This window comes from Pristis pectinata, chromosome 4 (genome assembly GCF_009764475.1).
Source record: "Pristis pectinata isolate sPriPec2 chromosome 4, sPriPec2.1.pri, whole genome shotgun sequence".
NCBI lineage: Eukaryota > Metazoa > Chordata > Chondrichthyes > Rhinopristiformes > Pristidae > Pristis > Pristis pectinata.
The window spans coordinates 6038172-6062596 of NC_067408.1; the positions used below are offsets into that span (position 1 = coordinate 6038172).

The 24425-nt window shown below is 41.2% G+C and overlaps 1 protein-coding gene across 1 annotated transcript in view; it reads left to right on the forward strand.

Annotated features, from left to right (window-relative positions):
• LOC127569153 (protocadherin Fat 4-like) overlaps positions 1-24425 on the forward strand; it is a 101521-nt gene that overhangs the window by 40398 nt on the left and 36698 nt on the right. The window contains 1 exon segment of the mRNA XM_052013541.1: positions 14733-15031. Coding sequence (XP_051869501.1) covers positions 14733-15031 — 299 coding nt within the window.

The following is a 24425-nucleotide window of genomic DNA, read 5'->3' on the forward strand; positions in this document are numbered from 1 at the left end:
TTCAGGTCAAACTTCCACCTGCCGCAATGCTACTAAGTTTCCCACTCCCATGCCAAATTATACTAAACTCTTCTGAGTAAACCTTTGTCAACCCTTGCGAAATCCTAATCCCTTCTGGTCAAACATCTCTGCAAGAATATCAGTCTCCTTCCAGTTTAGATGTAATTTTTCCCTTTTGCACATGTCTCACCCGCGGCAGAAGTGATCCCCATAAGTACCTAATGACCTCACTTTGGGACAGCTTCGTTAGCCATGAATTCATCTGACCTATCCTTTTATCTTTACCCATGCTGTGGCACAGTGGGTAATCATGTGAATATGATCGTGGAACCCTGCTCTATAAACTTATTCCTAACTCACCGAGTTCACTTCAGGACCTCATAGCTCTTTCCATTTCTGTCTTTGTTACTAATATGCACAAGGAACTCTGGATGTTCTTCCCCAGCTCCAGAATGCTCCAGATCTGATCTGACAAATCCCTCAGCCTGGGACGAGGGAGGCAAATGACAATTCTGCACTCTCACTCTGCGCCACAGAAACGCCTGTCTGTTGCGCATATTCGAATCTCATACAAGTAGCACTCTGTCAGACTTCTCCGTCCCTTGCTGTGCGTCAGCCAACGGTAGTGCCACAAAAGTGAAAGCCACTGTCCTTGAGCCATCTCCCCAGCATTATCCAAAATGATATCTGCTCCATTTTCCACACCACGTGTACTCCATTGTAAGCCTATTCACAGTTCCATCTGCTCTATGATATCTGACAGAAACTGAGCTTCCATATCCTTTTATCCAAAGTCAGTTCAATTGAGAAATCTACATTGTCACTTCTCACCTTCCTCACTCAGGCCCGACATTCACCGAAGTCCACATTTTGACCTCGACAACAGCACTTCGGCCTCATAAATAGCCGCTCGCAATGTAGCGTTCCCGTTCTACTTGGCGCTCCTTTTCTATCTCGCTGCCGCCGATCTCGCAGGCACTGTTGGGTTCGCTGACACCTCTCGGTCTTACCTCTCTCCTCTGGACGATCCTGACAATCTCGTTGGGGCGGCCAGTCTGGCTTCCGCTCCCAGGTCTTATCTTTGCTCTTGCCTTCTTGTTGCTCTTATTACTTGCCTTTTATATTTATCGAAGTAGCGATGGCACCTTACTCGAACCTATGTTGAATGACATTTTGTCTCGGGCACTTCCTTTGTTTGCAGAAATCTATTTATCTATTTGGGTTGTGTGTGTGTGTGTGTGTGTGTGTGTGTGTGTGTGTGTGTGTGTGTGTGTGTGTGTGTGTGTGTGTGTGTGCGCAGATAAGAGTATCTGAAGGCGATGGATTCCGTGCCAGCCAAAGTGCTGAACAGTCCAATTCCCCTTAAGCCCTTGGTCAGTCATCTTATGGACTCTAGCGAATAAAATATTCAATGCGCATTTATTACTGAGAAAGCAGCGATTCTGGGTCACACTGAGGGGAGGAGTCAGTCAGTGATTCATAGGAAGATACAACATAGAAAAGATGCCATTAGACCCAGCGAGTCTTCGACGATAACAAAACGCACATTTCTAATATTTCTACATTAATCACATTTTTAAAATTCCTCCTATATTCCCAACAAATTCCCTTATTATCCATCAGTACTTGTGATAACTTAAAGTGACCAGTGAACATATCTTCCTGTCTTTGAGATGTGGCAGGAAACCGGAGGATAGCTACCCGGTCAGAAAGAGAACGTGCAAATCTAACACAGACAACACTGGGACATAGGATTGAACTCGGGTCTCTAGCGCTGTGAGGCTGCTGCTTCTCAATCAGCTGCGCCATTGTGCCTTCCCAACGGCGGTGTACTAATTTATTTGACAAAATTTATCACTACTGTTTTGATTTTTTTTGGATATTTTTCCTAAAATATGTAAATTCAGTCAATGTGCTTTGAAATGTCTCTGAATCTCGCAAAGACATGAACAGTAAAGTAATCTTGTGAGAAACACTGTTATTGAAATATCAGATATTCCGTTCGGGCACTCGAGGCCTCATCCTCAGTTACCTTCTGTTGCACTATACAGAAAGACTGAGGCAGGAAGACCGTTAATATCATTGGTGTGCAGTATGGAAGAGGGGCGGTGGGTTTGGAATAGCACCAAATGGCAGGAGCAATGGAATCGAGACGCTGAGGCCACAAGTCAATGGGCTTTCGGCATATAAACTGCCATGCTTCGTTTACCTCGTCATTTTCATCTGGAATTTGTGATCTACACTTGTTCAGTGCATGTAGATAGCGTGATGCAGACTGCATTCTATGCAAAGTAATTGCATTGTGTTCACTCATGTAATATAGAAACAATAAAATAAGTGTAACGTTATATCTTTGGGTCAGTTTATTGTTCATATGCAAGGGTTTTATGTCGCCTAACTGCTGGTACGGTAAACGAATAGCTTTGTGTAAAATTGAAAATATATTTTCAGACAAACAAACCTGGAATGCAATCTTAAGAGGATCACGAATTTTCAGACGTTCATACATGCCCAAGTGATTCAGAACTATTCTTTAGATCCATAATCCTACTGATATTATGTGACGTGACCTATACCGGATTATAGGCCCACAAGAGGGAGCCTCATGTCCCTGCAGCGGAGAACTTTAAGAGGGACATGATTGCTGCGTATACAATTATTATATGTGTAGATACGGTAGACTGCAGGATAAGTTCCCACATTAAAGGTAGGTGGAATTAGATGGCATAGTTTTAGGGGAAGGGGTAAGAGATTCAGAGGGTATTTGAGGGCGTCCTTTTTCACAGGGATAGTACCTGGAAGACACTACCTGAAGGAGTGGTGCAAGCAGACTCACTGACAGCATTTAGGAAGAGTCTGGACGAGCATCTGAGACGCTGCCACATAGAAGGCTACGGACAAGCGCTGGAAGATGATAATAGTATGGACAAGTGTCCACTGGTCGACGTGGTCTTCGTGGTCCAAATGTCCTGTTTCCATGTTGTGTGACTCCATGACTCTGTTTAAGCTGCTTTTGAAAGTTCTCGATAGACTTTTAGCCATCTCAAGCTCGGATTGTTCGGTACAGAGGTAAAGTCATTCATCAGCAAAGGGAGAGCATTTTCTGGCGACCTGCATGAGTCCATTACGCATGTTCCGCTTGATACGATGAGACATCAGCTGGTCCCGGACAACGCAAAATGATACTAACTGTGTTCATGTCAGAGAGCAATAGATTTCCTTGGTCTTGAAGTGGCTTACAGGATGTTACAGTAGTCGAGGAAATTTGATGTAGAACATCTAATTTAATGGTAGAGTAGGTGCGACTGGTCAAATTGCTAACTGCTGCGACATTCTCTTGTCTTCTTCTGTTCTTAACAAGCCGCATAGGAACCACATACTTCCTTTCCCGATAAAGTAGAACACTCAGATGATTCTCTATCCCGGGTGAAGAAACCGAGCAAAAAACAAAATAATTAAACTACGAAACAATACAACTTGATTTGGGATCACCTATGTGCTGCGTCTAGACATGGAAAGAAAACGCAAATCCATAATATTTCACTACCTAATTTCTGAAGAATTATTAGAACTAGAATAGTTTCCCCAAATATGTATGAAAAATATTACCACATGCACAGATCCATATATCTTAGACAATCACAGTGATCTGAATCGATATTCCAGTATACGTCTTCCTTCTCTCGCTGATTTAGAGGCTTGTAGGTGGGCATAGGAATATGCAGTGAACATACGGATATGCGTCATGAGCAGGCAGAAGACATATTGTTTAATTTGGCATCCTGTTCGGCACAGGCATCGTAGGCCGAGGGGCTTGTCCCTGTGTTGTGTTGTACTGTGTTCCATGTTCTATGTTCACCTGATGACAGATTTTGCAGATATGTCTATTTACTCTGTACACTTTGGCGGCATTGGTCCCACATTGACCCTGGCCGTTTGAAGGCAGATTGCATCAAGACAACCACAGGTAATACATGTCCTATTAGTTATTGTCCGTGACTGACACATGTTGAAGATGAGCCATCATGTCTCCGTTTAAATGAGCCAAGAACGAGCAGAAAGTAACAAAATAATGTACATATTGCAAAGAATGACCGTCGATGCATTCATCATTGCCATCATTACTGATTCATCTGGATGAGACCTGAGTGTTGCAGGTGGTATTGATGTGGCTATTTAAACACCAAACACAATGTGAAAATGAAGCAGATATGGTTAATTAGGCCCCTCGCTCGTACTGACCCATTCAGATAGATCATTCCTGAATATTTCTCTCAATGCCATTTTCCAGAACAAATCCATTTTCCATCGATTCTCCTAATATTTCCCATATAATATAATATTTCCAAAATATACCCATATGTGTCTTGGGTATGCCTAGTGATTGAGCATTCACACATTCTAAGGTAACGAATCCCAAGATTCAGTACCCTGTGGTTGAATAAATTTTTTATCTCAATCCTAAAGGGCCAGACTGTTATTTTCAGACAGTGATCCTGCTTCTGGGCACATCTGCTAGCGGAAACATCAGCGCTGCACTTGCCGTGTCCAGCTCCAAAAGGCAACTCACATTAATGTAAATTCAGAAGAGTATAGGCCCGTTTGTTCAATCTCTCCCCATAGACAACCACTGCATGCTCTGCCAAACCTTCAATGAATTACCTCTATCACAAGTATATCCTTAATTAGGTTGGGAGACCACATCTGCATGCAGTATTCCAGATGCAGTTCTACCAGTGTTACCACTGTAATTGCGGAAAGACTTCATTAATCTGGTACTAAAACCTCTGTTTATGGTTTGCCCTCCTCCGAGGTTACTGCAACTGCCATGAATTTTCAGTGATTCGTATACTAGCTATCCAGATTTATTTTTAAACCAATACGGTTAAAACTCTCAATATTAAAACTATGCTGCTTTTCTCCTGTTCCCACCAAAATGCACGGACCCATATTTTTCCACATTACATTCCGCCTGCCATATGATGGCCATTTCAATGAACCTCATTATACACCGCTTTATCCTCTTTTCAATTCACAATATTTTGTTCTGTCAGCAGATTTGGAAATATTGCCCGCGATCTCTTCATCCAGATTAATTATATCAGATTGTGAAACACTGAGGCCCAAGTACGGAACCTGTGTTTCTCCATTGTCACCGCCTTGCAATCCGAAAATAAGTACCGTATTCCTGCTCTCAGTTTTTTGTCCGTTTACCAAAGGTGTATAATAATTAACGTTCATGCAGAATTTCAGAGGCAGGTAAAGCGGAATGATTTATCGAGCAGTCTCCAGAACTCCAGAACTTGATGGAGATTTTCCCAATGGCTAGGCAAACTAAAAGCGATCCTTAAAATACGAGAACTAGGGGAAGGCAGACTTCCCATCGCATTGGAGGTGGGATGCATTTACGCCATTAATGAGAGCTCAAGCTACTAAGGAATTCATATCGACGTATGGGAATTTAAACATTGAGTCGTTGAGTATTATATGCGTTTGTTTCTGGGGCAGGGGCTGCGGAAGGGTGACGAGGGTATCTCTGGAAAGGTGAAGACTTTCAGACAAAATGTGCCGTATATTGGTTTCAAAATGAGGAAGTGCTCGTAAAATATCAACTTATTTCTTCCACAGTTGAACTGTAAAAACGCTGCCGAATGTTGTGACCATATCGTATAATGGGAAGTTTTTGAGATGCACCAGGTATGATAATAGGTTAATGGGTTATGTTTTTTTTCTACCATTATATGCTTTACACTAAATCTCCAGCGGTGGTGAACACTTGTGTCATCTTAGCTCACTTTGACTGCACAACATTTAGCATTGATTTATTGGAAAATTAACTGGTAATTCACCTTTAATAAACGGTCGGTGCAATTATACGCCAGGGATTATTGCGTCGCTGTTTACTAATCGGAAGAACAGATGGTGCAGGGGAATGAAAATATTTCTTGCCATCTGCCCCACCCAGTCACATCTTCGACATATTAAGTTAAATCCTATCCGATTTTCACCATGATTAACCAGTGAACAAAGTAAAGGTCCAGCCTGATTCCCTAATAAAGTTTAGTCATTTTCAGAAGGATGACTCAGTTGGAGATTTTGCGTAGAGATATTTAAGAGCGACATTTTCATTTAGCATTTATTTTATTTGGATAATTGTGGAGCCGGATATTGAACAAAGCTATCGACAATTGCGGAAGAAATCAATCATGAAGTGTTCAAAAATCTATTGTCTTCATTTAAGCCTGTGCTTTAGCCTTTGGGACAAAAATGATTCCCGCTCTTTGAAGAATTGTAGCGTAGTGTTTTCAGCGGTTTTATATAAGGACGTCGGTCGAATCATTAAGAATTAATCATTCACAACCTTTGTCTGATCTCACTTAAGAAAAGAGTCGGGCTGGGTACCGACAGATTGGTTATGAGTCCAAGAATGGTTGGGTTGATATAGTGCACGGAAAGTTCGGCTTATTTTGTCTATTCTGATGCAGCTGTGGAAAATCTATGGGAATATAACGCGTTGACAAATGTATAGTATAATATATTGGATATAAATGACCACTCTCTCTGGTTCATGAAAACAGTAATATCTGCACATTTCCGTGTAACGGCAGCAGACGCTCTATGTCATATTGAGAGAGCAAAATCCAATTAGAAATATGAATAGAGTGAGTGCCGAGGAAATTAACTCAATTGATCATTTTGACATGAAGACATACGAAAGAAACTGCAGCAGTTAAACTGGGTACTTCATATTGAAAAATTAAACTCCTAAGACCGCGAGCAACAGTCGATATTTCAGCCCCTAAAGACGGTCAGCGACGGATGATTCCTCCCAGATCCAGCAAAGGCGAAAACTAACCTCACTGAATGGGGCGTCAATGATAACGCTCCGATATTTATTTTACAGGTGCCTTGATGACATTGACAAACATTGCTGACAAAGCGACCAATGTCGAGGTAAATTAGCTTCAAGTAGCCAATATTCTCAAGGCTCATGGGAGTTGCTGCGGCTGGAAACGTGGTATATCAGAGTTCAAAGATCACTGCATTTTGAATCAAATAAATGTTCGTGAATTTGAGGCTTGGATCATGCACAATGCAGTTCCCGCTTTAGTTAGAGGGGTTGAAGTAATCATTGGCCTCATGGATGACAGTAATAACAACCCAAAAGCAAAAACGTAGCTGATAGCCAGCAGGTGCAACTGGTTGTAAAATAAAAAAAAACTGGTGGAAGGTCAGCTGGCCACGCAGCATCTGCAGAGGGAAGTGGCCAGTCGTCGTTTCGAGTCGAGACCCATCATCTGACCTTGGGTAGGGCATGCAGCTGTATCAGCGGGTCTGGTAGATAACGTGGTCGAATAGCAGAGGGAATTACAGATGGGGAGCAGAGAGAGGGCCTCAAAAAATTCTTGTAGAATGGAGAAGGGAAAAAGTGGGCGAACCTTGAAGAGACTTCAAAGTGGTGCTGTAAAATGAGGACACAAGAGGCGGCGAATGCTGGAATCGGGAGCAGAAATCAAACTCCTGGAGCATCGGTCAGGCAGCATCTGAAGATGGAAGTGGACAGCTGACGTTTCGGTTTCTGGCCGAGAACCTTCATCAATGTGTTAAATTTAAAATATATGTATACAAAATACTGGCAATATTCAACAGGTCATGCTTCATCTGTGGGAAGGAAAGCAGAGGTAACTTTTCAGGTTGTACACCACCAGGAAGAAGCACCAATCATGTCATATTTTATCGAAAATGCATAAAGAAACGTCAAAACCAACTCTGTAACACAGTTCCGCTGTTCCGGACTTGAAAGGCAGAGCTTACAGATTTTGATTGTGTTCCGCAAGTGAAAGAACCGTCTTCAAAGAAAATCTCACTATTCTGTCATTCATGTCGGTTTCCGTCAATGAGGAAACGTCAGAATTTAATACTATGTTTTCCCTGACTCCCAAAACAGAGGAGCATATTATCTCGCCACCTTTATTTGCTCAACCCATAATATTGCGCAGCGGTTAAATGGCTAACTTATTATACTAGCGCAATGAAATACCTAACGTGTGCATCGGTTCGGAAATAAAATAAAAGCTGATGAAATCACTTTCCATCAGATTAGCACCGTTGCGGTTTTTTAAAAGAATAATTGATTTTTTAAAAGATTCGATTAAAAATATCTGTTTTTAAAATTTGTAGAAGACTCAAGAGTCAGATAATCACTCGCATCTCCAGCAGATGGCAGCTATGTTGAGTAAAATTGCAGTTTCTGCCATTGTACTCAAGATTTCGACGATGAAATGTGCCGCTGCACGAGGAAGAAAACTATATTTCAAATAAATAAATATTACAAAGTCTTGGCTTAGGTACAATGAAGATAACAACAGATTAATTTCCCCACTAACATAAAAATGGTTCTGGAGACCAAGAGTAAATTTGAACATTTTCCACTGTTGGCATTTCTTCCTGATCTGATCCTTTGGTTCAGAGCAGGCAGAAAGGAATAAAAGTTTCGCACTACGATTCAATCGGAATATCAATGCAAAACAGTTTTGTTACAAAAAAGAAACAATCATTCGTGAAATCGGAGAAATTTGAACGAATGAAACAATCAATTTTGACATTTATGTCCCATACGAGATGGCAAATCATTCCATTCAGTTTTTTTTTATGGCCACAGCGTTGAAACAGAAAATGCACTAGCAAATTTCTGTCTAGGCACCGAAATAGGACTGTGATATGTCCAGTCAAGCCAGGGAAGTCGTTCTCACTATAATTTCCGGACTAATTTCTACATTATGAGAGCTGTTCCGCAGGGTTGTCAATCAGCAGGGTGACATCGTCGTATTAACAATATCATATCTTGACAAGACGACTTGTAAGCCTCCTCCGTTATATCCCCTGGATAGGTCATGCCTCACAAACAGAAAAGACCCATCATATATCGTGATACAGTACTTCATAAGGGAGAGGATGTAGCGATGGAAATATTACCTCCAGACGCATGGCATCAGGTCAAACGTGGGTAAGGAAGCCTCCTCCTGGTTACCCCTGACCATTATCCCCGAGATGATGATTTTGTACACCATCATAAATTAAGCACTGACACTGACACTGAAACGGATAGGGACTATACTTCGGAAGGGATGAGATCGGAAAGAAATTCCTGTTAAATTGCTTTATTTTTATTGATACTGTGTAACCCAATCTATGGATGAAACCATCCACGTGTCGCAGGTGCATTTATCCACAACAGCAACTGAAAGAACTGACAGGCACGTCCAGGATAAAGAGAAATCCCACTTTCAACGAAGGTCGCCCGTAATCGTTGTATGTGGCATTGGAATACAGGAGGCTAAGATATAGTGATGGAATGCAATTAATTACTGGATAAATAAGCCAGAAGATTTTTCTAAATTACTAATCATGGCCATAATTCAACTGGACTGGTGGTTATTAAAAGTCTTTTCCATTAATATCCTTCAGGGAAGAAATATTCTATCCTTACCCAATCTTACCTGAGGATGAATCCAGATTCACCAAACGTTTACACGGAAATCGCTTTACAAGCTACTCGTCTCCATATAATTTAGGAATGGCAATGAATGCAGCCTTACCAGTGAAGCCCAAATCCTTTAAAAAATTACAAAAAAAGAAAATTGTGATTCGGAAGATTAAACAGAGCAGATCTGATAACTCTAAATGTATCAACCATTAAACATTGTGGATTACCGACCGCAGCAACAGTCCTGGGTCTGAATGCTTAAGCACCTTCCAATCAGCAATGCTCGATAGGACTGCAGCAAATGAAGAATATAGCTCACCACCACCTTCTCAGGGGGAATTAGGTACAAGCATTAAAAGGATTGAAAATCAATGGTGAATATGAGCTGGTCCCAGTCAATTTATCTTCAGCAAGGATGTTCAAACTCCTTAAACCTCCAGTCCATATGAGGAAGATCTGCGGGCTCTCAATTTCTTACTCGAACAGACCAGGGTCCAGTTCCCCTCCCCCAGAGGCCAAAAACATTTGCAGTATGTGCCTTAATGAGTATAGCCCAGTGGCTCTGACATCCACTATCACGAAATGCTTCAAAAGCCTGATCGTGACCCAACTTCAGCCTCCTGGGAAACCTCGAACCACTGCAATTCGCCTCCTACCGAAACAGGTCAACGGCAGACTCAATCTCCCTGGCCCTACACTAATCCTTGAAGCATTTGGACAGTAAAAACACCTTTGTTGGACTATTGTTTATTGACTACAGTTCCTCCTTCAATACTTTAATTCCAAGAAAACTCATCTCCTAGAGCTGGGACTCAACACCTCCGTTTGCAACTGGATCCATGTCTTCCTGACCAACAGACCTCAATCAGTAAGGATGAACAGCAATAACTCCACCATCCTCATCACCGTGCCGCACAGGGCTCTGTCCCCAACCCCTATTTTATTCCTAATATGCCCACGACTGCGTGGCCAGATTCTGCTCTAACTCCATCGAAAAGTTTGCAGACGACACTACCGTAGTGAGCGTCATTCACTTCAGGAAGGAGGTGGTGCACATGTTAATGTTTTCATAGATGATTTTGAGGTTAAAAGGGTTTGAGAGCTTCAAGTTCAGAGGAGTGAACATCACCAATAGCCTATCCTCGTCCAACCAGGTAAACACCATGGCAAGGAAAGCGCACCAGTGTCTCTACTTGCTCAGGAGGATGACAACATTTGGCATGTCTCCTTTGACCTCACTAATTTTTATAGTAGAGGGCATCCTATTCATATGCACCACGGCTTGGTACAGCATCTGCTCTGCCCTAGACCGTAAGAAACTGCAGAGTTTTGTGGACACAGCTCTGCACATCACGGAAACCTCCATGTACACGTGTCTACACTTCTCGCTGGCTGGATAAAGCAGCCAACATAATCGAATACTCCACCCACCCCAGATATTCTCTCTTCTCTCTCTTCTCGTTGAGCATAAGATACAAACCTCCGAAAGCACGTACCAGTAGGCTCAAGGACAGCTTCTATCCCGCTGTTATAAGACTATTGAACCGTCCCCTGGTACGACAAAATGGACTCTTAACCTCACAATCTACCTCGTTATAACCTTGCACTTTATTTTCCTCCTGCAATCCACTTTCTCTGTAACTGTAAAACTATATTCTGCATTCTGTTTTCCTTCTTAATACTCCAGGGTATATATGTATGGAATGATCTGTCTGGATGACGTGCAAAACAAAGTTTTTATTTGTAACAGCACGTGACAATAATAAACCAGTTTACCATTTTAAATTCTACTTCGATTCTATCACTTTATCTGGATTAAAGGTATACTTATGGCAACTTGCATGGACCTTGTTGTTCTCCCTGGGTTACTTGCGACCAATGTCTCAACTTTTTCTCCCATACATTAATGACTGTATTGGTGCCACATCCTGCGCCCACATAGAATTCGAACATTTGGTCACTTTTGCTGCCAATTTCGTCCTTGTGCTCACATTTATGTGACCCCTCTCCAACACTTCCCTTTCCTTTCTGGATTTTTTCGTTTCTATCTCAAGAGATAGACTAGCTACTAACATCGGTCACAAGCACACAGGCTCCACAACTACCTTGACTATATATCATCTCACCCTGCTTCCAGTTAAGACATCATTCCTTTTTGTCAGTTCATTTTTCATCTCTCCGCAATTGTTTCAATGATGAGGCTTTCTGCTCTGGCGGCTCTGAAATATTGCTTTCTGCCTGAAACGTAGTTTCCCTCTGCCCTTAACCGCATTTTCTCCATTTCCCGCTCGTGTGTTCTCAGCCCCTCTTCCCGGGACAAAACACAAACAGAGTTCTCCTGGTACTCATCTTCCACCCCACGAACCTTCGCATGCAACATATTGTCCTTCAATTTCCACCAGATCCAACATGATTCCACCAACAGTCACATCAGCTCGTCTTCTCTCCTTTCAGCGTTTGGCAGGGACCATATGTTTTGTAAATCCCTCGTCTGTTCTTCCGCCGCCAGCCACCATTCCCTGCAACATGGAACCCTCCCGTTTAACTGAAGGAGATGCATTATTTGCTCTTCGCACCATCTCGGGACTCAGGCAGACATTGTAGGTGAAGCAGCGAATGCACATTTTCCAATCCAGTCTATTGCATTCAGTCTTCAAAATATGTCGTCCTCTACAATGGAGAAATCGACGCAGATTTAGTAATCGCTCTGCTGAGCACCTGCACTCAGTCCACAGGAATGACCCTGAGAAAACTGTCCACCTGCATTTTTATTCACTATCACATTGCCACTCTGACCTTTCGTCTATTGCTTTCCGTACTGTTGCAACGACAACCAACGGAAATTCGATGAATAACGCCTATATTGTTTCATCTGGGCACTTTGCAGCTTGCATTACTCAAAGTTGAATTCTTCACCATCAAATAACTTGCTCTATCTTTCTGTTCGGATCAGGACTGGTTATTTTTTCTTGTCAGTCCTCTTTTATTTTACTTTCAGCACGTCCCAATAGACCAGACTATACTCTACCCAGACTCCGCATTATCAACATATTCCGCAGCCAAAAGACTTAACTGTCAATTGAATGGCAACAAAATTTCAACAGCATGACATATATTCACTTTGTTCCACCCATTGCCATCCTTCCTCTGCTATGCAGACAATCTTGCTTTCTCGCTTACTAAGTTTTGACGAAGGATCTTTGACATGGCTTCTCTTTCCACAAGTGCTGCTTAACTGGAAGAGTTTTTCATGCCTTTCTGTCTCAGATTCCACCATCTGCAGTTTTATTTCTTTTCCAATAAATTCTGGCCTTGTCGGCAACGCCCATTTACACCCCCACCACCCACTAAAAAATAAAGAACTGAGAAAGAGATAGGTGTTCAAATGTCAGATCTTTACACATGGAAACAGATTGGGGATTAGTAGGCCGATTTATGAATCAGATTGTGAATGTACCGGACTATCTGACTTTCAAGGCATTCATCTGAATTTCCGTTTAGATTTTGTCCACATGGCAAGATAATATACGAAATTACAACAATGCTCATGTTATTTCTGTACGTATTGAATAGGTGATCTGAATCTGGCATTTTTATGGCATCTCAACCTGTTAAAAAGAGTTAAGTTGCGAAGGATATTTGCAAACTCTTCTTTGAACTTCTCAGAAAAATAAAAATGATTATTCATTGTGAATAGCCCTCAATAAACCGATATCTGCTGAACAGTTCTGTCTAGAAGTAATTTTACATGTGTTTATTTTCTGTAACAGGCAAATAATTATTGATCGGTGCCAAACTTTATGCATGAACGATAACAATAGAAATAAATTAATGAATATTAATATCTGGAATGGTTAAATGATCGAAGATCATAAGTGATATTAATAATAGGACAAACATAAGTCGCCCACAATCACAAGCAGGAGAACTTATATTTCGGTACAAGTAAATAGACAGTTCTGCAAATACCTTTTTTCTATCTTCACACAAGAGAAAAAAGAGAGAACCAAATGTTAAATGAAAAGTCGGATTTGAAAACATACATGTTCATAGGACTGAGAGTCAGTAAATCCATATGACCCCGTATCTGCGTCCCAGTGCACTAAATCTACTACAATGGAAGTAATAGGTGCATTGGCTACAATCTATCAAATTTCCATAGATTATGGAAGGGCTCCCTTTGATTATCTGGCGGCAAATGCAACAGCAATATTTCAAAAAGAGGAAGACATTTCAAAACAACGAGTTACGAATTGTTTAGCTGAAGTATATTACACGGGGCACTAAAATATACCAAACCAGAGATCGCGAAAAGATCTGGCACAGCTCAAATCATAATTTAAGTGATGGACGCCAATGATAATGTTCATATTTTTGATCAAGAGGTATACCGGGTGAGTGTATTAGAAAATGTTTCTGAAGGAATTTTAGTGATCAGGCTGCACACAGCCGAGTTAGCCGAAGGTGGGAAGGCTGAAATCAAATATTCCTTTGGTAAATAGGTTTCATAAAGAATACGCGATTTGTTCGTCTTGGAAGCGGAAACTGGAGAGATAAGAACTAAAGATTTGATGGATTTTGAAAGAACAAGCATTTATAAAATTGCAGTGAGGTATTGGACAATGCTCCGCACATTGGGTATGCCAAGGTGCTTGTCAAAATAGTGGGTATAAATGATAAAACCTCCGATATAAATCTGACTTCTGCAATCAAAATGATCCCTGAGAACGCCACGCCGGGTACTCTGGCAGCTGTCTTCACCATCTCGGATAGAGATTTTGGAGAGAAACGCCATATTCAGATTGGAATCAAGAAGTTATTCAAACTTGAAATAATTTTGCAGAACAGTTATAAATTGCTAACAAGTGATGGGCAGGATACGAAAATATTGCATCTTAAAACATATCTATTTTTGCCTGGGATTCTGGGACACCCACGCTTTTTACGAATAAAACTCTACGTTTACTTTGCAGATATCAATGACAACCCCTCACATTTTACATAGTTAAAATATAACGTTTATTTGACAGAGAACAATATCCCTGGTGCGTCTGTTATTTTTTGCATTACTGCCTTGGATCCCGATTTGGGCAAGAATGGAGATATATCATATTTCATTCTGGATTATCAGATGGAAGAGGAGCTCCCATCGGGGTACTTTGCTATTAACTCAAAAAGTGCAAGCATTGCTTCATTGCACTCCTTTTATTACGAATAACTGAAGAACTTGCGAATCACCGTCCAGGCTCAGGATGCCGGTTCTCCATCACCGAGCAGCACTGCTACTGTGTGCATTACTATCCTGGATCAAAACCACAACGCGCCGCTTATTATTGTACCATTATTGTGGATCCAGTCAGTGTCTCTGGTGAAAGTCCTACAGTCGATATCTCCCGGATTTTTGGTCACCAAAGTGATGGCAAAGGATGCAGGTTCTCGTCAGAACTCTCGACGTTTGTATAAACTGGCTGAGGATACCGATTGGGATCTCTTCGCCGCGGGCCTTCATTCCGGTGAAGTCAAGGCAGTCCGAAGGTTAACAGCGTAAGACGTTGTCAAACAAAGGCTCATGGTTTTGGTGAAGGACAATGGACAAACGAGCTTTACAAGTACGCTTACAATATTCTGTTCCTTCATTTCGAACACTATAGGTAACCTTTCTGACCCAATAGAACGTCCCAGGCAGGTAGAATATTTTTCCTCATGTGTGTGTGTGTGTATATATATATATATATATATATATATATATATATATATAGATACACACACACACACACACACACACACACACACACACACACACACACACACACACACATATATGTTTGATAATACTTTTGGGATCCACGAGTTTCATATTGCTTCTACCAATAATATTGCTTGTCATCATGAAGTGTAAATAGGACAGAAACAACTTCATTACCACCGGTCTACAATGTCCTGCTGTTGTCTGAATCGTAATTCAAACAATTAGTTGAAGCAGATAGCGCTAGCAAAAATAATCTTTGTTATTTTGCGGCTTCCCAGACTCTTCCTGCATCAGAACTATATCGCTACACCCTTCGCTTATTGCCGGAGTCTCCAACAGTGACTTTATATTCATGAAGTCCTGTCATCCTTTGTTACCTTTGAGTGATATCAACATTAATGATGATGATGATGGTAGTAATTCAATATTTTGCCCACAGTTCACTTGCTTTCTGGGAAAATGTTATATTCCACTGTCGAATCCAAGAAAGAACTTCGGTGTATATTAATCATCCGTCATGTGTGCGGTTCTCTCCAGCGATGTCAGCAATTCCTGTGACTTCTTGAGAAGTATAACTGCACTGCTCTTGAATAATATGACATTACACATTTTAATGTAAAATGAAAGAAAAATAAGCGGCAATTAAAGGACATTATTCCTCATGAAGATATGTTTCTGCAGATATCATAACGTTATGAGTTTTAATGTGCTAATAATATAATCAAAATAATTTGTTTCATTATTCTTGGAATTGTTTGTTCATTTGACTGAACAAAAAAATCAATTTTGTTGAACTCTGGTGCCAAATGACAAAGATAATGGCATATGACTCGATGTTAGAATCAGAAGGGAAAACATATTATGATCAGAATTTTAAGCAGAACTTGGTGCGGCTACAGAAATTATTTAATGAACTTCAATCACATTTCACGGTGTCATTACATCAATGAAATGAATGTAAAAAGTAAGAGACATTACGATTTATTAAAGAAAGACATTACTCGTTCAGTGAAGACTCTAGGACAAAACCAAAAAACCCCTTTATCGATATATAAGTGTGGTAAAATTGGGCCAAAAACACTTAGATTGAATTTGGAACTAGCACGCATATGCAATTGACACAGATATCTGGTGATGTGAAGGTCGGTGTTTATTTTGGATCTCAATCTTATGAAAGCCATAAATACCCGTTGCTTTAAAATCACAAAATACTGGAGATACTCAGTAGGTCTGCCAGCATATGTGAAGCCAAAAAAGAGACTGTCATGGAGTCATGGAGTCATAGGGTAAAACAGCACGGAAACAGGCCCTTCGGCGCAAGTGGCCCATGCCGAACAAGACGCCATATCCAAGCTAGTCCCACTTGCCAGGGTTTGGCCCATGAACTTCAAAACCTTTCTAATCCATGTACGTGTCCAACTGTCTTTTCAAGCTTGTTTTTATACCCGCCTCAACCACCTCCTCTGACAGCTCATTCCACATACATACAATACCACCCTTTGTGTAAAAACCTTGGCCCTCGTGTTCCCTTAAATCTTTCCCCTCTCACCTTACACCTCTGCCTTTTAGTTCTTGATACCCCAACTCTGGGAAAAAGACTGAGTGCATTCACACGATCTATCGCATCAGGTTATCCCCTCAATAGCCTCCAGTCTGATAGTACCTCAACCATTTACTGCCCGCTTCTACTTCTGACCTAATATCCACAAACATGACTGCACTTTGACCTACTATTTCTACCTGCTCCTGCACACCGAACTTACAGACCGTCAACATCCTCATGTCTGAATTCCCCAAATAAAATGTCCTTCTGCTGGTGAAGGCAGATGAGAAATATTAACTTGAGACTTCCATGTCTCCCGGCTCTTCACAGATTGCCAGTTTGGTTTCTAATTGGCCCTGCTCTTTGTCTCTTCAAGATGATACCATCGATACACTCAAAATGCTTTGGTATTTTCCTTATACTGTCCAGCAGTGATATATCATACCCCCTCTTATCCTCCCATTGTTTTTTCAGTACCCGCTACTCAGCCGTGTGCTCAGATCTTCTGCTGATCAGCTGGCAGAAGTATTTGCAGACATATTTAACCTCGCCCTGTTTCAATCTCAGGTTCCCTCCTGTTTTAAGTAGACCACTATCATCCGGGTACCAAAGAAAAACAAGGTAACATGCCTCAATGACTACAGATAATTGGCTCTGACATCCACCATCATGAAGTGCTTTGAGAGGTTGGTCATGGCTCGCATCAACTCCAGCCTACCAGACAACCTGGACCTATTGCAATTCGCCTATCTCCGAAACAGGTCTACAGCGGATGCCATTTCCCTGGCCCTACACTCAGTTCTGGAGCATTGGCCAGTAAAGACACCTACGTGAGACTATTGTTTATTGACTACAGCTCTGCCTTCAATACAATAATCCCAAGCAAGCTTGTCACCAAACTCCGAGCCCTAGGACTCAACACTTCCCTCTGTAACTGGATCCTTGACTTTCTAACAAACAGACCGTAATCAGTGAGGATAGGCAGCAATACCTCCGGCACGATTATTCTCAACACTGGTGCCCCACAAGGCTGCGTCCTCAGCCCTCTACTCTACTCCCTATACACTGATGACTGTGTGGCCAGATGCTGCTCTAAACCCATCTACAAGTTTGCAGATAATAACACCGTTGTAGGCCATATCTCAAACAGCGATGAGTCAGAGTACAGGAAGGAGATAGAGAGCTTAGTGGAATGGTGTCATGACAATAACCTTTCCCTCAATGTCAAAAAAAAGAGCTGGTCATTGACTTCAGGAAAGGGGGCAGTGTACATGCACCTGTCTACATCAACGGTACTGAGGTCGAGAGGATTGAGAGCTTCAAATTCCTGGGAGTGAACATCACCAACAGCCTGTTCTGGTCAAATCACATAGATGTCATGGCCAAGAAAGGTCAACAGCACCTCTACTTCCTCAGGAAGCTGAAGAAATTTGGTTTGTCCCCTTTCACTCTCACCAACTTTTACAAATGCAGCATAGAAAGAATCCTATCTGGATGTGTCACGGCTTGGTACGGCAACTGCTCTGCCCAGGACCGCAAGAAACTGCAGACAGTTGTGGACACAACCCAGCGCATCACAGACACCAGTCTCCCCTCCTTGGACTCTGTCTTTACCTCTCGTTGTCTTGGTGAAGCAGCCAGCAGAATGAAAGACCCCACCCACCCGGGACATTCTCTCTTCTCTCCTTTTCCATCGGGTAAAAAATGCAGTTTCCCGAGGGCAGGTACCACCAGACTTAAGGACAGCCACTATGATAAGACTATTGAACGGTTCCTTTATACAATGAGATAAACTATGACCTCATTATCTACCTTGTTGTGACCTTGTACCTTCTTGCATTGCACTTCCTCTGTAACTGTGACACTTTACTCTGTACTGTTACTGTTTATACCTGTACTACATCAATGCACTTTGTCCTAAATCAATGTAACTGCACTGTGCAATGAATTGCCCTGTACGATCGGTTTGTAAAACAAGCTTTTCACTGTACCACGGTACAAGTGACAATAATAAACTAATACCAATACACTCTCTATACACCTGTCGGGCCTCCCTGTTTTCAGTATTCTATATCTGCCGTATATTTTTTTTTAATTCAACAGTCGAGATCCTTTCACACCAGCTGTTATTTAAGACATGTTCTTCTCGCCCTTCACCTTTTGGAAGTGCGTCAGTCCAAAACTGACTTCTGGGAAGTTGACTTACCTGCAAGAATCTTCTCCCAGTTTGCTTTTGCAAAATCTCCTCTCATGATTGTCAAATCGGCTTTCTGCCCAATTCACGGACTTAAGTCGTGTTCACCTTGACAATTTTCCATGACTATTGTCAAATTTAGAGTGTTATGGTTAATACTCTCCCACTGACACTCAAAACACGTGCCCAGCTATGTTCCTTGAGTTCCAATGGTACTCGCTTTCTTGTACTATCTAGGAACTGGTTCAAATGCCCTCCTGGACTCACTTGAATCATTCTACCTCGTCTAAAGTCTTTCACACAAAATTTGTCCACGTTAATATTAGGGTCGTGAGTCCCTGCAGTTATAAAATTCTTCTCTCTCTTCCCTCACAGACCTCCTTCTTTACTTCACCAGACACCTCTACCAAGATTGTTAGACGTGTAGTCTTTCGCAAATTCACGTCGATGTCTCGAATCAATACAGGTTTATTTTAGCGACTGCTGATAATATTCCTTTTTGTTGTCTCCACACTGAAGTTTTTTTTAAAATCTGTTTTGAAGTTACTAAATTTATGTCTACATCTTCTTCCAAAAAAATAAACTCATAACATTTGCCGTTTTCTCGTCCTTGAGTACCACCCCGAATATCTGGCGGTTTAGATTTGTATTATCAGGAGCCTTGCAATGTACTCATGTTTTTCTCAGTAAGTTCCAAAGCATCCAACGTGGACCAGGTCTTCTGTACACTTCCAGTGCAACTTCCCTTTCCACTGCTTCCGCTTTGCAAACTTTCATTCCACTGTCACGAACCAGCAACAAAAGAAACACACTGAGCGTGATTCAGTGTTAAAAACTATTTTATTAATCACTACTTATGATAACACGTAAAATAAAAGTAAAAATGTTAGTATGTTAGAATTCAAAAATGTTAAACCTTGAACGTTAACTCCAAAACTAAACTCTTCGTGTGTGTGTGACAAAGTCCCAAACTCCAAGTTCCGGAATGGTTCTTAAAGTTCAGTTCCGCAAGCCATAAGGTGAAACATGAGCAAGGGCTTCTTCAACAACCACCGTTGTCTGAAGATAAGACCTAGACGTAGAGAAACATAGAGAGAGTAAATACGAAATCCAAATGTTCCACGATGGAACCCCAGCGACACTTCAGTGTTTACTCGGTAGTGACTTCCTCACCCCGAAAAGCATCTGAATCGTGGTCGTCCACACACACAAATACCTGTTTCCTTCTACAGGTCAGCAACAAAGTGAACTCCACCGGATTACTTCCAACTTCCATACATGGATTTCAGTGGCAGACACAGTTATAGTTTCTCATCCATCGATAGAGAAAAACTGGCAGGCTGGTGTCTCTCTCCCTTCTCTCTCTCTCTCTCCTTCTTCTAACTTCTTCAACAACGTCATTACGTCCTTTATCTTCTATTGACGTAAGCACGCCCCACACACATACACACACACACTCTCTATCTTAAAGGGACTTTCACTGAGTCCGTGACACCACCCAGATCGCAACTACATATTCCTCTGCTGAGACTTCAGCAACATATTCGCCAGGTTAAAAAAAAATAAGTGTGAATACTCATTTTATACATTCATTATGCCCCTTGACTTCATGAACAGGTTTTCTTTACGGTCTCTGAAGAGGTCTATCTCTTCCTTCACGGCCACTTTATTGTTCCCACGCATCTGCTGTATGTTTGGATTTTCCTTTGTGTTTGCTTCAAAGTTTGCTCATATTCTCTCTTTACCTCTGGCAGTTTTGAAAATTTCCATCTGTTAACAGCCTGGCGTATGATTGATACTCTTTTTTTATTCTCTTCTACATTTTTGCCTTTTCCATTCCCCTGGAGACTGTAGCTTTCATCCCCTTGAAAATCAAAAACAAAACTATCGCTGCTGAAAATCCAACACGAAAACAGGAAATTGCCTGAGACACCCAAACTTTCAGGCACATCTGTGGAAAATCCTTCCTCCGAAACCTCTTTGCTTCCACTAATGCGAATCCACGTAGATTGTAGTGAAAAGATTACCCAGTATTCAATTATGTTTCTTTCCTGATAAACTTCCATTCCAGATTATCCAGGCCAGAACTATTATCTACCCAATGAAATACGTTCTTCGTCAATTGATCGCATTTTTCTAGGATTGTTCTACATCCTTTGCATAGCCATTCTAAATCTTATTGTATTACGATCGCTATTTTCTGGATGTTTCCCAATGATACATGCCCTCTTGGCCTGATACAGTTCAGAAATACCACGTTACATGTGGAACTACAAACATACTGATCAGGAAAGCTCTGCTGAACACAGAAGAAACCCCTTTCCCTCCTTTCTTCTTACGGTTTCGGATTTTAGACCACATATGGATAGATGACGCTCTACATTGCCACTACTCTGTTTTTTTTGTATATCTCTTCAACTTCCCTGCAGCCTACCTTTGCAATAACATTTTCGCTCATTGACGGCTACTGGAATAATCGAGTATTGTCATCAATCAACTATTGTTTCTTAACTCTAAACGGATAGTTTCCGTCCTTGATCTTTGTCAGACATCCTCCCTCTATCCAGAACTGCGATATTCTCTTTAATCAATCAATCTGTTCCTTTCTGAACACGTTGTATTCTGGTATTTTAGAACCATTTATTTCGCCTTATATTTTGGCCAGGTCTCTGCAAGTGCCTTGTGCTCAATTACTCAGGTAGCATATCTGCATTGCCTGATATGTTACATGCCATTAATAGAAACATAACTGAAAACTTGCAACCTCTGTTGGCTTGGTTTTATCTGATAGCTTTCTAATTATTTTTTCAGTCATATTCTTCCCTCTCAATCCCCTTTTCTCCTTTTCATTGGTAACTTTCTCTGGTAAAATCCCCCCGAAAATTGGGTTGAGCATCCCCACACAGCAGAAGCAATCATTCCCTCGAGGATAATGGTCCAACTTTGTTCATGATCAGTCTTTCCGGCCTAGACATACCTAACCTTCCCCAGAATAGGTCGCTTTGCCGGAAGAACATTAGATCTTCCATCGTGTGCCGTCTGTCAATCACGCTACGCTGAGACTGCAATCTCCACCACACAGATGGGCAATGCGTACAGGTACATGTAAGACACTCTCGAAGTCATGCAACACTCTGATTTTAACATTCATACTTTCCCCCTGATTGTAATCAGGTCAAAATGCTGGAATTCATTACCCAGTCTCTTTGTGGATCGTGCTATTGTATGGTACACATTTCGTGCAGTGCCCGCGATCGCAAGTACAGGGATGATATTTCCCTTGGCTGAGGTGTCCAGAAACAGAGAAAGCCATCTCAGAATAATTGATGGACCTTTCAAAGATAGAGTGGCAAGACAGTTTTGCACCTACAGTACAGCAAACGTTTGCGATTCACTACTCGAGAGATTGCTGACAATTTAATCCCAAAGTAGATTCAAAAACAAAAATGACAGCTTTTTAAGTTTTTATATACACTAAGAGCTCAACCGATCTGGGGTTACTACAGATCAATGGCATTGACATAAAGAATCAGCCATTATTATATGAAATGGCGGAGCAGACACAGGGGTGAGCGTCGCATCCGGCTTCTATTTCTTATATTTCTATTCTGCATCCGCGGGGAAATAATCAAAGGAACCGCGGAGGTTTAGCAAGTCTACCATTTTCTCGGGGTAGGTTGATCTGATAAATTCAGTTTATTCTTGAGTTTCCCGCCGTCAGAAAATGCAAGTCAAATTAAATAATAAAACCCTAAATTTAACCATAAAACTATAAGATTATTAATAAAAAAAACTGCTTCAATATTAACAGTCTGGGAAAGAAATCTACTGGCCTATTCTGGCCTATGATCCAGTCTCACCAATATGGTGCAAACTAAACTATCTTCTGAAATTGGCTGGAAAGCACAGCTAAGAAGGAATAATTACGGAAATGCAATACGTTCTGTCGTTCCCAGCGGCATTCAAAGCATTTGAATGGACTTCTGTGAGTCAGTAATCCATGTTTCATGGACAGTACCGCTTGTTTACAAAACTGTCATTTTAATTGCAAACCGATTACTGCTTGTTAAGAACTGCGGACTAATTTCCGTTTGAGTTAATGCCTGGTATAATTCACATAATTCCTTAACTTCTGAATCCCTAGCACAGTGAAGTGCTTTTGCTTACGTGACATCCAGACAAATCATTTCTGACATAAGTGCATTGAGGTCGTAAAAAGGAAAACAGAATGTATAATAATGTATTACAGTTACAGATAAAGCGCAGTGCAAGTAGACAAATGAAATTCAAGGGCCACGACGGAGTAGATTGGAAGATCAAGAGTTCAACTTTTTTCAGTCTGAGAGGTCTGTTTAAGAGTCTGCTGACAGCAGCATAGAAGCTGTCCTTGAGCCTGCCAGTACCTGCTCTCAAGCTTTTGTATCGTCTGCCCGACGGGACAGGGAAGAAGATAGAATGGCCGGAGCTGGAGTGTTCTTTATTTATGTTGGGTGTTTTCCTGAGGCTATCGACGGATAGCAATGAAAGCAGTTAAATGCATACGTAATTTTAGGAAAACTTTCCTGAATTTGGTTTGATGATTATTCAGACTTTGAGAACTTCTTCAACCAATTTCCTGAATTGGATGAACTTGGATGTTTCAAAGCAAAACAACTCCCAGTAGTATTCTGAGCCATTAATATTCTATTAGTATTATAATATGTCAGTTTAATTCTGTATATTATTGAAAACGTAGCAACGCTTCTGGCTTCCTGGAATTCAAGGATAAATGAAAAGCTGTTTTAGTATCTGTTTGGTGCGAAGAGGCATAACAAAAATAGGACAATGAAAAATAATTTGACTTCCTCGCCTTTTGTGTTCAATTAGTAAGTTTTTATTGAACATTTCGAAGGCAAATTGCGTCAGCGTTGCAGTCGGGGGGATTTATTCGAATCAAATCATATATGTTTATATAATTCTGCTGCGCAATCAAGAAGGCTTCCGGATAATCATAAATACTCATTTTTACGCACACATTAATATGTACAGGAGATATTCGCAAGGTTCCTTCCATTGTAATCAAAAACTGAGCACTTGTGCAAAAAGGATAGTACCATCATTTATTCGTATAAAACGATATTTTCCAATCTACTGGGTGATCTGGTTGACCATTCCGTCGAATTTTACAAGGTTGTTATGTCCTGCTATGTCTGCCTGTTGCGCCGTCGATAGCTGATTGTGTCTTGGTTTTAAAATGTGGATAGAGTTAAATCCCGATACATTGAACCGCGTGCGAACTTGGGAAGTATTGGAATGGCTATAATGACAACCTAAAGCGAATAGATTGACTGTAGATATTCACTGGAATTTCTGAAGCTGACGTTCTTCCTGTTTCCTGCACATTTTCCGGTTTCCTACCAAATCCCAAAGACGTGTAGTTAGCAGGTAAAGTGAAATTTTATGCCCAGATGAT